The sequence below is a fragment of the Rhinoraja longicauda genome, chromosome 11 (genome assembly GCF_053455715.1).
Source record: "Rhinoraja longicauda isolate Sanriku21f chromosome 11, sRhiLon1.1, whole genome shotgun sequence".
NCBI classification, from domain to species: domain Eukaryota; kingdom Metazoa; phylum Chordata; class Chondrichthyes; order Rajiformes; family Arhynchobatidae; genus Rhinoraja; species Rhinoraja longicauda.
In genome coordinates, this window is record NC_135963.1 from 56,407,808 (window position 1) to 56,421,550 (window position 13,743).

The window sequence follows — 13,743 nt, forward strand, 5'->3', positions numbered from 1 at the left end:
GGGGTCTGTAGTACACCCCCAACAAGGTGATCATCCCTTTTTTTGTTCCTCAGCTCCACCCATATAGCCTCACTAGACGAACCATTCGTAATGTCACCTCTGATCACTGCCATGACATCCTCCTTAACCAATAATGCAATCCCCCTTCCTCTTTTTCCCTCCTCCGTCCCTCTTGAAGCTACTGCACTCCGGAACATTGAGCTGCCAGTCCTGCCCCTCCCTCAACCAGGTTTCAGTCATGGCTACAACGTCCCAGTCACTCATACCTATCCACGCCCTAAGCTCATCTGCCTTACCCGTCAGGCCCCTTGCATTAAAATACCTGCAGTTTGTACCAACCCTCCTTCCTCGCTCTCCTTTCACCTGCCTATTCTGTTCCCTAACCTTTCCCTTCTGTGGGCATTGGACTTTGGCTATGGAACTGGTGCGTTATAATTCCGAGAACTATATTCTATACTCTGTATCTTCCCCTTTAGTGTAGAAGTGGTCCATTCGGCCCCTCGAGCCAGCACCACCATTCAATGTGATCATGCTGATCATTCTCAATCAGTACCCCGTTCCTGCCTTCTCCCCATACCCCCTGACTCCGCTATCCTTAAGAGATCTATCAAGCTCTCTCTTGAATGCATTCAGAGAATTGGCCTCCACTGCCTTCTGAGGCAGTGAATTCCACAGATTTACAACTCTTTGACTGAAAAAGTTTTTCCTCGTCTCTGTTCTAAATGGCCTACACCCCTTACTCCTAAACTGTGGCCCCTGGTTCTGGACTCCCCCAACATTGGGAACATGTTTCCTGCCTCTAACGTGTCTAACCCCTTAATAATCTTTGCTCTATCTATTTTGTTTGAATTTGATTCAGTATTGACTGATCTCATTTGGATAGCACGCGAAACAAAGCATTTCACTGCATGGCAGTACACGTGACAATTAGAAACCTAAAACAAGAGGGGGATGAAAAAATGTCGTATTTCCGGTGGAGGAGAGGAATGGTTTGTTGAAGGTTGCTAGCTTGATTTGGGTTGAAATGCACCTGAAAAGGAAACTTATTTTCTTCAATTGTTATTCAGTCCCTTTGTCTCACACCTTCTGTCATTACAACTCTGGCAAGAAACTCTGTGCGTTTACCAGATCTATTCCTCCCATGATCATTTTTACACAGCTATATGTTTGTCCCTCATCCTCCTGCACTCCAAGGAATGGAGTCAAGGCCTGCTCAATGTCTCCCTATGGCTCAGACCCTCAATTCCGGGCAACATCCTCGTAAATCTTCTCTGTACTGTCTGAAGAAGAGTCTCGACCTGAAACGTCACCCATTCCTTCTCTCCAGAGATGCTGCCTGTCCCACTGAGTTACTCCAGCATTTTCACCAGTGTCCACCTTCGATTTAAACAAGCATCTGCAGTTCCTTCCTACACACTTCTCTGTACCCTTTCCAGCTTGACATCTTTCCTGTAACATGTTGCCCAACACTGAACACAATACTCTAAATGCGGCCTCACCAATGTCTTCCACAACAGCAACATGACCTCCCAACTTCTATACTCAATACTCCGACTGGTGAAGGCCAATGTGCCAAAAGCCTTTTTCACCACCCTATCTACCCATGGAACATTGTATCTGCAGTCCTAGATCCCTCTGCTTTACAGCACTCCACAGAACCCTGTCATTCCCTGCCCATGTTAGTTTTCCCAAAATCCAACACCTCACATTTCTCTCTGTTAAATTCCATCATTCATTCCTCAGCCCACGTGCCCAACCGATCAAGTTTTAAAGGTTTAAAAAATATATATATTCTTCCACTGCAGAAAAGCAATCACATTTGTGTTTTAATGCTCGTTGTTTCACTGTTTCAGGCCTCTTTGTTCTAAATCTGGTGTGCAGGGACCATGCACTGAAAGAGAAGGCATTGGAGGTCATCAAATTGGTCTTTCCTCTTGTTTATCTGCAGAAGATCGAAGGCGAGGTAAATGAAATTTTGTACTGCCAGTTGTCCACGGAGCACAAAGCTGTTTCAAAAGACCTCCTGGAGGCTGGTCTGATGTTGGAGAATGATCTAAAGAAAACTGGCAAACACTGGGACCAGACCTATAGACTTGCAGAGATGTTGGAGAAAGTTACGATCGTGTGACAATTTCTGGATCACTGGATTAATGTTCACATGAAAAGATTTATATTTATTATTTCCATTGACTTTCATTGTCGATAAATTCTGGACTTGGAAACCTTCAGATTTCCGCACCATTCGTAAACCAATAATTGGTGGTATCCCAATATGTACACTTCAGGTTCATTATCTGCTGCTCAAATTGTGTTTAATCAACAAAGCATTTGTCCTGTTCTATGGTATACATGAAAGATCCAAAGTGCTGGGGTAACTCAACGGGTCAAGCAGCATCTCTGGAGAACAGGGGTAGGTGACCCTTTGTCAGATGTTCTGGTCCTGACCCAAAACGTTGCCTGTCAATATCTTCCAGAGATGCTGCCTGATCCGCTGAGTTATTCCAGCACTTTGTGCCTTTTTTTGTAAACCAGCATCTGATGGTCTATGTCAGACATTGGAAGGCCTTTTTTTAAAAGAAAAAAATTGGGAGTTTTCACATTGCAATGAAATGTGTTTGAGATGCGCAGTAATGTTTTGAACTGAATAAACTATTACTCCAGTTCTGCTGTAGCAGGAAGCATTTGCTGGAAGTAATCGTACATCTCACGTGGTGGCTCTTAAGTGTTGTCATTTATATAAGGAGTTGCACAGACCAAGACGTCATAGTTCAGATCCTGCACCCTTGTATCTTGCTCCCAACATGGCGTGCGTGAGGATGATAGTCAAGGAGTGGGATGGTGCATTGGGTCGTGTTCAAGGCCTCGGGTAGACCAAGGGGTACAAAGAGGTATAATGCATTGTGCGCAGAGATTGTCATTTTTAAATGGTAAGGGGGATTTCATTGCATTGTCAAAAGCGTAAAAGTGGAGAGATTGAAAATAGTAGTGGAATGAGTTGGCACGGATTTGAAAGCCGACTCCATCTTGTAGCAACTTTGGAGAGGAAAGGGAAATTGGGTTGGAAGCACAGGGGGGCTTATTGTATTTTAAAGAAGTGATGATGGGACTATTGATAGGCGTAGGAGAGAGGAATGAGTGTGTCCAAATTGTACGGTTCTGCACATTGATGATAGACGAGCAATGTTGTCGTCTTGTACCCAATGAAATTTTGGAAGTTTGTTATTTTGTTGTTTTCGTTTTAATATTTCATTGACTTCAGAAGATGCGTTAAATTGGATTTAATTAACCTGATTAACCTAAGAAATGTAGGGCAACTGGACTAGTTGTCCAGGAGAAAAATATATTCTAACTTTTACCTGATCAGTTTTCAGTAAATTAAATTTTCAGTGAAAGTGATTTCTGATCAGCTAAGTCTAGTCCATTCAACTAGCTGAAGAAGGGTCCCAGCCTGAAAAGTCACGTCCATTTCCTTCACAAATGCTGCCTGACCTGCTGAGTTCCTCCAGCACTTTGTGTCTTGCTCAAGGTTCCAGCATCTGCGATCCCTTGTGTCTCCATTTAACTATCGTTGATGTGCATCCAAATTAAGCTGTAGGAAACTCACAGCAATTCTGTTCTCAATCTAAGCTTTCTTGTACATAGAAAATAGGACAGCACAGAAACGGGCCCTTTGGCCGACAATATCCATGTTGAACACATTGCCTATGAAAACTAATCTTCTCTGCCTGTATAGTCTTCCAATGGCAGAATATATCAAGAGCAACAAGAGAATAATTTCTCTTGAGAGTAATTATAAGGCACCACATCACCTCAGCAATTTCAGTATCCTCATCTGACTTGACAATGAGATCTTAAATTGATAGTGTATTTTCAAATTGTTCTGGCATTTAAAAAAAAAAGTGATCCATCTACCTCTTTTGGAATCCAGGGAATCCATATTCCCTGCATATCCATGTAGGGAATGGAGGAAAATGGATCATCAAAAGCCCCCCCCCCCCAAGTATCAAAAGCCCCCCAAGGGACCACTATTGTAAGTCCCTCCACTATGTTGTGTTGCAGTGCATTGCAGGCATCTGCTAAACACATTTTCCTGCATTCATTCCATATCCCTCTATGCCCTGTTCAAAAAAGGACCTGTCCAGATGCTTATTAAATAATGTTTTTGTTTCTGCCCCTACTCCTCCTCTAGCAGCTCATCCCAGATACCAACTACACGTGTGTGCGTGTGTGTGTGCGTGTGTGTGCGTGTGTGTGTGTGTGTGTGTGTGTGTGTGTGTGTGTGTGCGTGTGTGTGTGTGTGTGTGTGTGTGTGTGTGTGTGTGTGTGTGTTCGTTCAATTGTGAGGTGAAGAATTGTTTGTGTGTGTGTGTGTGTGTGTGTGTGTTCGTTCAATTGTGAGGTGAAGAATTGTGAGCTGAAGAAGTGTGTGTGTTCAATTGTGAGGTGAAGAATTGTGAGCTGAAGAAGGACCCCGAAACATTACTGATCCATGTTCTGCCTGACCCGCTGAGTTATTCCACCATTTTGTGTCTTTTCTCCCCCTCAGTTATGAGCAATTGAATTTAAATTTAATATCTTAAAATTGACTGGTAGTAGATGTATTTTAATTGATGCCCCACAGTAAGGCTCACTTGATTTGTCTTGTTTTTTTATATTAAAATTGATTATCTTTCTGAGTCGTCATGGATTCACAAACAGAAGACTGTTTATACTATAGTGTGTTCAAAGTGCCCTTGATCTTAATCCAACTAGTTCCGTGTATTGAGGTCCATATGCAGCACAACGTGATCCTTAGTGTGTTCATGGCAGCTCATTAGGGAACTGGGTCAGACAGACTGAATGCAATTAAATGATCGCAAGTGTTGGCAATAAATAAGAGGTGCCTGAAGATGGGGCTTATTGCACATGATCTGAGGAGTTAGGAACTCCGATATGACAAATTGCCTGGATGATGTCCTCTGTGAAGGTTGTACAGGAAGGAACTGCAGAAGGGTCTCGACCCGAAACGTCACCCATTCCTTCCATTCCGAGATGCTGCCTGTCCTGCTGAGTTACTCCAGCATTTTGTGTCTAACCCCTTTGAAGGAAATAGTTTAGTTTGGAAATACAGCATGGAAACAGGTCCTTTGGCCCACCGCGTTTACGTCGACCATCCATCTTCACCTGTGCGCACTGGTTTGGTTATCCCACTCTCTCACCCACTCCCTGTACACTAGGGGAAATATTACAGAGGGCCAATTAACCTACAAAACTGGACGCCTTTGCGATGTTGGAGAAAACCGGAGAACTCGGAGGAAACCAATGCGATTGCAGGGAGAACCTACAAACACCACACAGACAGCACCCGAGGTCAGGATCGAACCCGGGTCTCTGGGGCTGTAAGGTAACAGCTGTGCCAGTGTGCTGCCCTGATCAGACTTGATTAAGTTAATTATAACACAGAGGTTCTGACATGATTCTCACATGATTTGTCTTGTTTTTTTATATTAAAATCAATTATCTTTCTGAGTCGTCATGGATTCACAAACAGAAGACTGTTTCTACTGTAGTGCCTGTTCAAAGTGCAGAGAGCTTCTGACATTCTGTGTTAAATGTATTATCCCATTGCAGGGTGCTGGTAATATAACAGTTATTTACGGGCGGCACGGTGGCGTAGCGGTAGAGTTGCTGCCTTACAGCGAATGCAGCGCCGGAGACTCAGGTTCGATCCTGACTACGGGTGCTGTACTGTACGGAGTTTGTACGTTCTCCCCGTGACCTGCGTGGGTTTTCTCCGAGATCTTCGGATTCCTCCCGCACTTCAAAGACGTGCAGGTTTGTAGGTTAATTGGCTGGGCAAATGTAAAAATTGTCCCAAGTGGGTGTAGGGTAGTGTTAATGTGCGGGGATCGCTGGGCGGCGCGGACTCGGTGGGCCGATGGGCCTGTTTCTGCGCTGTATCTCTAAATCCCAAAAAAAAAAGTAAGTTTTGTATAACCAGTGTTGGTATATTCCTCCTACGGCACAATATATCAAAAGCACCAAGAGAATAATTCCTATTGAGAATAAATATAAAGCACCACATCTCCTCAGAACCTCTGGGATTTTAATCTGACTGGACGAGGAGCCCGTAAACTGATTTTCAAATTATCCTGGCATTAATAAAAATATCATCGATCCAACACTCATTTTTTCAAAGCGGTCAAAGCTGGTAGAGCTGTGGCCTGACAGCGCCAGAGAGTCTGGTACGATCCTGATCTTGGATGCTGTCTGTTTGGAGTTTGCACGTTCTCCTCGTGTTTTTTTTAAATAGCTTTAGGTTTATTTTTATTACTGCTAAATTCACTAAATACTGTATGATTCAATGTTTAATGCAGTATTGTTACACAAGTATCAATGGAAGCCATTACTTGTCAATTTCAATGACCACCAGCGGTTAAAGTACCGGATGTTTTCTTAAGAGAAGATAACACCTGATTACTTCCTTTCGTTTTCCTTTCACAGACTGATTATTTTCCCCTGCTTGCCAATTTCCAAAGTAAACTTTAAGTGGTTCTCTAGTTCCCAATCAAAATCACGCAAGACAAAGCATCCCCTAATTCAGCAATCTCGTTGCATTGTGGAAACACAATCTTGTTGCATTGTGGAAACACGTCTTATAGCAGACATACCTGTATTTAATGTTTTATATATAGTTTTATTATATCACACTATAATATATTATATTTGACTATAATATAGTACAATATAGTATAATATATTGATTCAATATTTATATATAAATATATATATATATATATACACACACACACACTGATCAGCCAACACATTATGACCATTGACAGGTAAAGTGAATAACATTATTATCTTGTTACAATGGCACCTGTCAAGGGGTGGGATTTATTAGGCAGCAAGTGAACAGTCAGTTCTTGAAGTTGATGTGTTGGATGCAGGAGAAATGGGCAGGAGTAAAGACCTGAGCGACTTTGACAAGGGCCAAATTGTTATGGCCAGACGACTGGGTCAGAGCATCTCTGAAACGGCAAGGCTTGTGGGGTGCTCCCGGTCAGCAGTGATGAGTACCTACCGACAGTGGTCCGAGGAGGGACAAACCACAAACCGGCGACAGACAGGGTGTTGGGAGCCCAAGGCTCATCGATACGAGAGGGCAACGAAGGCTACCCCGTCTGGTCCGAACCGACAAAGTCGCTCAGGTCTTTCCTGGGAAGAAACTATCCCTGAACCTGGAGGTGTGCATTTTCTGCCCGATGGAAGAGGGACTGGCCAAGGTGCGACTCGTCCTTGATTATGCCGCTGGCCTTGCCGAGGGAAGAAAGAAAGAAAAAATAAATAAATAATCTTTGGCCCTGGTGTGCTGTGAATGAGTTGGTGTTATCTTGGAATCCCAAGAATGTGCTTTATTTCACTGGGCTGGGCTGACCACTGTAATTCAGGCACTGATCCGCTGGAAATTGCAATCTCCATTGATTGTTCTTTTACATTTTGCCAAACTAATTGTCTTCAGGAAATTGAAATCTGTATTCCTCGTCCCATTCTTAGATTGTGCCAAAAGAAATGTCCAGGACTACAATTTTTTTGATCACGAATTCAAAGCAATCAATGCATTAATTAAAAGGAACACAGAACAGTACATCACAGGAGCAACAAATCATCCGCCAACATTTCCGTCACCTACAACGGGACCTCACCACTGGCCACATCTTCCCATCCCCTCCCCTTTCTGCGTTCCGCAGAGACCGTTCCCTCTGTAGCTCCCTGGTCCACTCGTCCCTTCCTACCCAAACCACCCCAAGACGCTTTACAGGGATTACTAGAACATAGAGAAAAAAATAAATAGATAAATAGATAAATAGATAAATAAGTAAACAAACAGAAAAAGGAGACAGAAGGTGAGGTGACGGTCAGTGGTTGAAGGCAGTGCTGAACAGGTGAGACTTCAGTGATGTTTTGAATGTGGTGAGTGAGGAGGAGTCTCTGACGGTTTGGGGTAGTGAGTTCCAGAGGGTGGGAGCAGCAATGGAGAAAGCCCTTTCCCCCAGGATCTGAGTTTGGTCCGGATGGGGGGGGGGACAGGAGATTGGCAGCAGCAGAGCGGAGGTGGGAGTGTATCTGTGGAGGAGGTCAGTCAGGTAGGATGGGGCCAGGTTATGGAGGGCTTTGTAGGTCATGAGGAGGATTTTGTACTGGGTTCTCTGGGGGATGGGGAGCCAGTGGAGCTTGTAAAGGACGGGGGTGATATGGTCACGGATCGGGGAGTGGGTGAGTAGACGGGCAGCGGAGTTTTGAATGTATTGAAGTTTACTGATGATTTACTGATGATGAGTTACTCTAGCATTTTGTGAATAAGTACATCACAGGAGCACCCCCTTCAGTCCACAATGTCCATGTCGAACATGATGCCAAAATAAACTAATCTCCTCTGCCTGCATGTGATCCATATCCCCCTCCATTCCCAGCACATCCACGTGCCTAACTGAAAGCATCTTAAACACCACTATTGTATCTATCTCCACCACCACCTCAGGCAGTGGCACTTGTTTAATATTCGATATTCTACAACTTCGTGAAACAAATTATTGTGGTTATGGGATGAACAATATCTCGCGCAGTCATGGTGTCAAAAATAGCTATATAAGTTGGTGTGTGAAATAACAAACTCATCATAGTTTCTGTGCCGAATATGATGCATGGTTAAAATAATCTCTGCCTGCACATGATCCACATCCCTCCATTCCCTGCATATCCATGTGCTTGTCTAAAGATCTCTTAAACATTACTACTGTATCTGCTTCCACCACCAACCCTGACAGCAGGTTCCAGGCAATCACCATCCTCTGTGTAAAAGTGTTGTCCTGCACATCTTTAATTTTTTCCCCCTCTTACCTTAAAACTATGCCCTCCAGTCATTGATATTTCTTGTTAGATCATCGTTACTTTTTTGCATATCTTTCATTCATTGCTCTTCATCTCTCTACATCACCGTCTATATCTCTCATTTCCCCGTATCCCTAACTAGTCTGAAAAAGGATCTCGACCCGAAACATCACCCATTCCTTCTCTCCAGAGATGCTGCCTGTCCAGCTGAGTTACTCCAGCTCTTTTTGTCTTTCTTTGATATTTTCACCCTGGGAAATAGGTTCTGACTGACCCTATCTATGCCTCTCGAAGGTATTTATTCACAAAATGCTGGAGAAACTCAGCAGGGTCAGGCAGCATCTCAGGAGAGAAGGAATGGGTGACGTTTCGGATCAAGACCCTTCACATCAGTCTGAAGAAGGGTCTCGACCCGAAACGTCACCCATTCCTTCTCTCCAGAGATGCTGCCTGTCCCGCTGTGTTACTCCAGCTCTTTTTGTCAATCTTTGATATTTTCACTCTGGGAAATAGGGTTCTGACACCCTATCTATGCCTCTCATAGTTTTATGGTTATTTTTTTTAAGAAACAATTTCAGAGCGCAAGAGCACTACATGTTGCTGGGGTCTACAGGATGCTGCTGGGAAGGAGTGCAGGGCGAGTGTCTGTGCTCTGACACTCAAGTTCTTATTTTATCTTTTACCCTCTCACAAACCCATGTCCTTTGGTTTTTGATTCCCCTACTCTGGACATTTACCCAATCTATTCCCCTCATGGGCTTGTCCACCTCTGAAAGATCACCCTCATCCTCCTGAGCTGCAAGGAATAAAGTCGTAGCCTGCTCAATCTATTTCTCTCATGAACAGGGTAGAAATGCAAAAGAAATTGAGAAAGGAGAATGATCCTGGGAATGAGTTTAGAAGGATCGGGGGGGACTTCATTGAAACTTACCGAATAGTGAAAGGCCTGGATAGATTACATGTGGAGAGGATGTTTCCACTAGTGGGAGAGTCTAGGACTAGAGGGCACAGCCTCAGAATAAAAGGATGTACCTTTAGAAAGGAGATGAGGAAGAATTTCTTTAGTCAGACGATAAAGAATCTGTGAAATCCATTGCCATAGAAGGCTGTGGAGGCCGTCAATGGATATTTTTAAGGCAGAGATTGATATATTCTTGATTGGCGTTAGGGGTTATGGGAAGAAGACAGGAAAATGAGGTAGAGAGGGAGAGATAGATCAGCCAGACTTGATGGGCCGAATGGCCTAATTCTGCTCCTAGAACTTATTAAGTTCACCCCTTGTCCTCCAGCGCTCCAAGGAATAAAGTCCTAACCTGTTCAATCTATTCCTCCCATGAAAAGGGTAGAAATGCAAGACATGTCTATAAGTTCGCCCCTCATCCTAATGCGCTGCAAGGAATAAAGTCCTAGCGTGCAGAATCTATTTTTGAATTTTTCTATTTTGAATTTTTTGTTGTATGTGTGAAATGTATATTTTAGTGTTCTTTAGCGTGCCTTATGTGGGGGCGGTTGAGGGAAACCTCGACGGAGATGTGTTTTGTTTTTTTCCGTATCGTATCTCCGTCCGCACTGCGGCCTAACATCGTGGAACTGGTGGCCTCTCATGGAGGCCGACTTTGGGAGCTCCAACTGCGGGAGCCTGCGGACTTAACATCGTGGAGCTCGCAGTCCCTTGGTTAGGGACCGACTTAGACAATAGACAATAGGTGCAGGAGGAGGCCATTCAGCCCTTCGAGCCAGCACCACCATTCAATGTGATCATGGCTGATCATTCTCAATCAGTACCCCTTTCCTGCCTTCTCCCCATACCCCCTGACTCCGTTATCCTTGAATGCATTCAGAGAATTGGCCTTCATTGCCTTCTAAGGCAGAGAATTCCACAGATTCACAACTCTCTACTGAAAAAGTTTTTCCTCATCTCAGTTCTAAATGGCCTACCCCTTATTCTTAAACTGTGGCCCCTTGTTCTGGACTCCCCCAACATTGGGAACATGTTTCCTGCCTCTAACGTGTCCAACCCCTTAATAATCTTATACGTTTCGACAAGATTCGGGAGGTCCAGGCCACAGGAGCTTTGACCGCCCCGATGCGGGAGGTTCGATCGCCCCGGTTTCACGGTTGCAGCGAGCATTGGCATTGCATGTTGCAGAGATGTGCAGGAAGATTTGTATTATTTTGTAAGGAAAGACACGATTGCAGCTTGCGTTGCATTGCATGTTGCAGAGGAGTTGTGGTGTTATTTTGTAAGGAAAGACACGATTGCAGCGTATATGGGCATTGCAATGTTGCAGAGGTTGGCAGGAAAAGAGTTGTGGTGTTATTATGTAAGGAAAGACACGGTTACAGCGTGCATGGGCATTTGCCATGTTGCAGAGGTGTGCAGGAAAAGTGAAGTTGTGTTATTTTGTAAGGAAAGTCACGATTACAGCGTGCTTGTGCATTATTTCCATGTTGCAGAGGCGTGCAGGAAAAGAGTTGTGTTATTATGTAAGGAAAGTCACGATTGCAGCGTACATGGGCATTGCAATGTTGCAGAGGTTGGCAGGAAAAGAGTTGTGGTGTTATTATGTAAGGAAAGACACGGTTACAGCGTGCATGGTCATTGCATGTTGCAGAGGTTGGCAGGAAAAGAGTTGTGGTGTTATTTTGTAAGGAAAGACATGATTGCAGCGTACATGGGCAAATGCCCATGCACGCTGTAACCGTGTCTTTCCTCACAAAATAACACCACAACTTCTCTTTTCCTGCACGCCTCTGCAACATGGCAAATGCCCAGGCACGTGCAGGAAAAGTAAAGTGTTATTTTGTGAGGAAAGACAGCGTGCATGGACATTGCATGTTGCAGAGGTGTGCATGAAAAGAGAAGTTGTGGTGTTATTTTGTGAGGAAAGACAGCGTGCCTGGGCATTGCATGTTGCAGAAGTGTGCATGATGGGTGGGAGGCAGTGCCCGGGCCCGGGCGCGCGGGTGGTGGTGGTGGTGGGGGGGGGGGCAGTGCCCGGGCCCGGGCGCGCGGGTGGTGGTGGGGGTAGTGCCCGGGCCCGGGTGCCGCTGGGCGCCGCTGGGCGCGCAGTGCGGCTGCGCGGGGGCGGACCGTTAGACGGGCCGAGGGAGGTGGCCGAGGGCGGAGGGAGGGAGGGATGCGCTCCGGCTGCCAGGCAGCCTCAGCGTGTGGGAACAGGGCGTCGTTTCTCCCCGTGCCGTGGGGCAGATGTGTCTGCGTGAGTGAGGAAGGAGAGGGTGTGACCGCCCCCCCCCCCCCCCCCCGCCCTGGTCCATTCCCGGCCGCTGGTGCTCGGTGGTGGCGGCGGCGGCCGGTCGCCATGGGCAACCGCGGGATGGAGGAGCTGATCCCGCTGGTCAACCGGCTGCAGGACGCGGTGGTCGCCGTCGGCAGCTGCTGCCGCCTCGACCTGCCCCAGATCGCCGTGGTGGGCGGCCAGAGCGCCGGCAAGAGCTCGGTGCTGGAGAACTTCGTGGGCAGGTGAGAGAGGAGGAGGTGGTGGGCGGGGGTGGGGTCATCTGTGGGATCCTGCTGTGCCTGGGATCTTGCTGTGCCTGGGATCCTGCTGTGCCTGGGATCCTGCTGTGCCTGGGATCCTGCTGTGCCTGGGATCCTGCTGTGCCTGGGATCCTGCTGTGCCTGGGATCCTGCTGTGCCTGGGATCCTGCTGTGCCTGGGATCCTGCTGTGCCTGGGATCCTGCTGTGCCTGGGATCCTGCTGTGCCTGGGATCCTGCTGTGCCTGGGATCCTGCTGTGCCTGGGATCTTGCTGTGCCTGGGATCCTGCTGTGCCTGGGATCCTGCTGTGCCTGGGATCCTGCTGTGCCTGGGATCTTGCTGTGCCTGGGATCCTGCTGTGCCTGGGATCCTGCTGTGCCTGGGATCCTGCTGTGCCTGGGATCTTGCTGTGCCTGGGATCCTGCTGTGCCTGGGATCCTGCTGTGCCTGGGATCCTGCTGTGCCTGGGATCCTGCTGTGCCTGGGATCCTGCTGTGCCTGGGATCCTGCTGTGCCTGGGATCCTGCTGTGCCTGGGATCCTGCTGTGCCTGGGATCTTGCTGTGCCTGGGATCTCACTGCTGTGCCTGGGATCACACTTCAGTGCCTGGGATCTTACTGTGCCTGGAATCATTTGTGTGATCTTGCTGGGTTTCAGATCTTGCCCTGTGTAGGATTCTTCCGTGGGATCTTTCTGTGCCTGGGATGTTTCATAGGATCCTGCCGCCTGTGGGATCATTTGTGGGATCCCGCCGTGCGAGGGATCATTTGTGGGATCTTGCCAATCGTGCGATCCAGCTGAAGGTGGGATCTTGCCTTGCAAGGGATCCTGCCATGTGTGGCATCTTGCCATGCATGGGATCGTTCGTGGGATTTTGCTGTGCGTGGGATGTTTCATGGGATATTAAGTGAGACCGCACCTGGAGTACTGTGTGCAGTTTTGGTCTCCAAATTTGAGGAAGGATATTCTTGCTATTGAGGGCGTGCAGCGTAGGTTTACTAGGTTAATTCCCGGAATGGCGGGACTGTCATATGTTGAAAGACTGGAGCGACTAGGCTTGTATACACTGGAATTTAGAAGGATGAGAGGGGATCTTATCGAAACATATAAGATTATTAAGGGGTTGGACACGTTAGAGGCAGGAAACATGTTCCCAATGTTGGGGGAGTCCACAACAAGGGGCCACAGTTTAAGAATAAGGGGTAGGCCATTTAGAACTGAGATGAGGAAAACATTTTCAGTCAGAGAGTTGTGAATCTGTGGAATTCTCTGCCTCAGAAGGCAGTGGAGGCCAATTCTCTGAATGCATTCAAGAGAGAGCTAGATAGAGCTCTTAAGGATAGCGGAGTCAGGGGGTATGTCGAGAA

General features: G+C 46.5%; 2 protein-coding genes across 9 annotated transcripts in view; both read left to right on the plus strand.

Moving 5' to 3' along the window:
- Nucleotides 1-2,995, plus strand: part of mettl13 (methyltransferase 13, eEF1A lysine and N-terminal methyltransferase) — a 100,263-nt gene extending 97,268 nt beyond the window's left edge. For all 3 annotated transcript variants that reach the window (XM_078407798.1, XM_078407800.1, XM_078407799.1), the window contains exon 9: nucleotides 1,854-2,995. In XM_078407798.1, the coding sequence (XP_078263924.1) occupies nucleotides 1,854-2,128 (275 nt within the window). In that variant the 3' untranslated portion in view covers nucleotides 2,129-2,995. The remainder of the gene's footprint in view (nucleotides 1-1,853) is intronic.
- Nucleotides 2,996-12,018: 9,023 nt separating this feature from the next.
- LOC144597955 (dynamin-2-like) overlaps nucleotides 12,019-13,743 on the plus strand; it is a 148,676-nt gene continuing 146,951 nt past the window's right edge. For all 6 annotated transcript variants that reach the window (XR_013547810.1, XM_078407797.1, XM_078407793.1 and 3 more), the window contains exon 1: nucleotides 12,019-12,358. Coding sequence is in view for 5 of the 6 variants with exons in the window: in XM_078407797.1 (XP_078263923.1) it covers nucleotides 12,198-12,358 (161 nt within the window). In the remaining variant the exon portion in view is untranslated. The remainder of the gene's footprint in view (nucleotides 12,359-13,743) is intronic.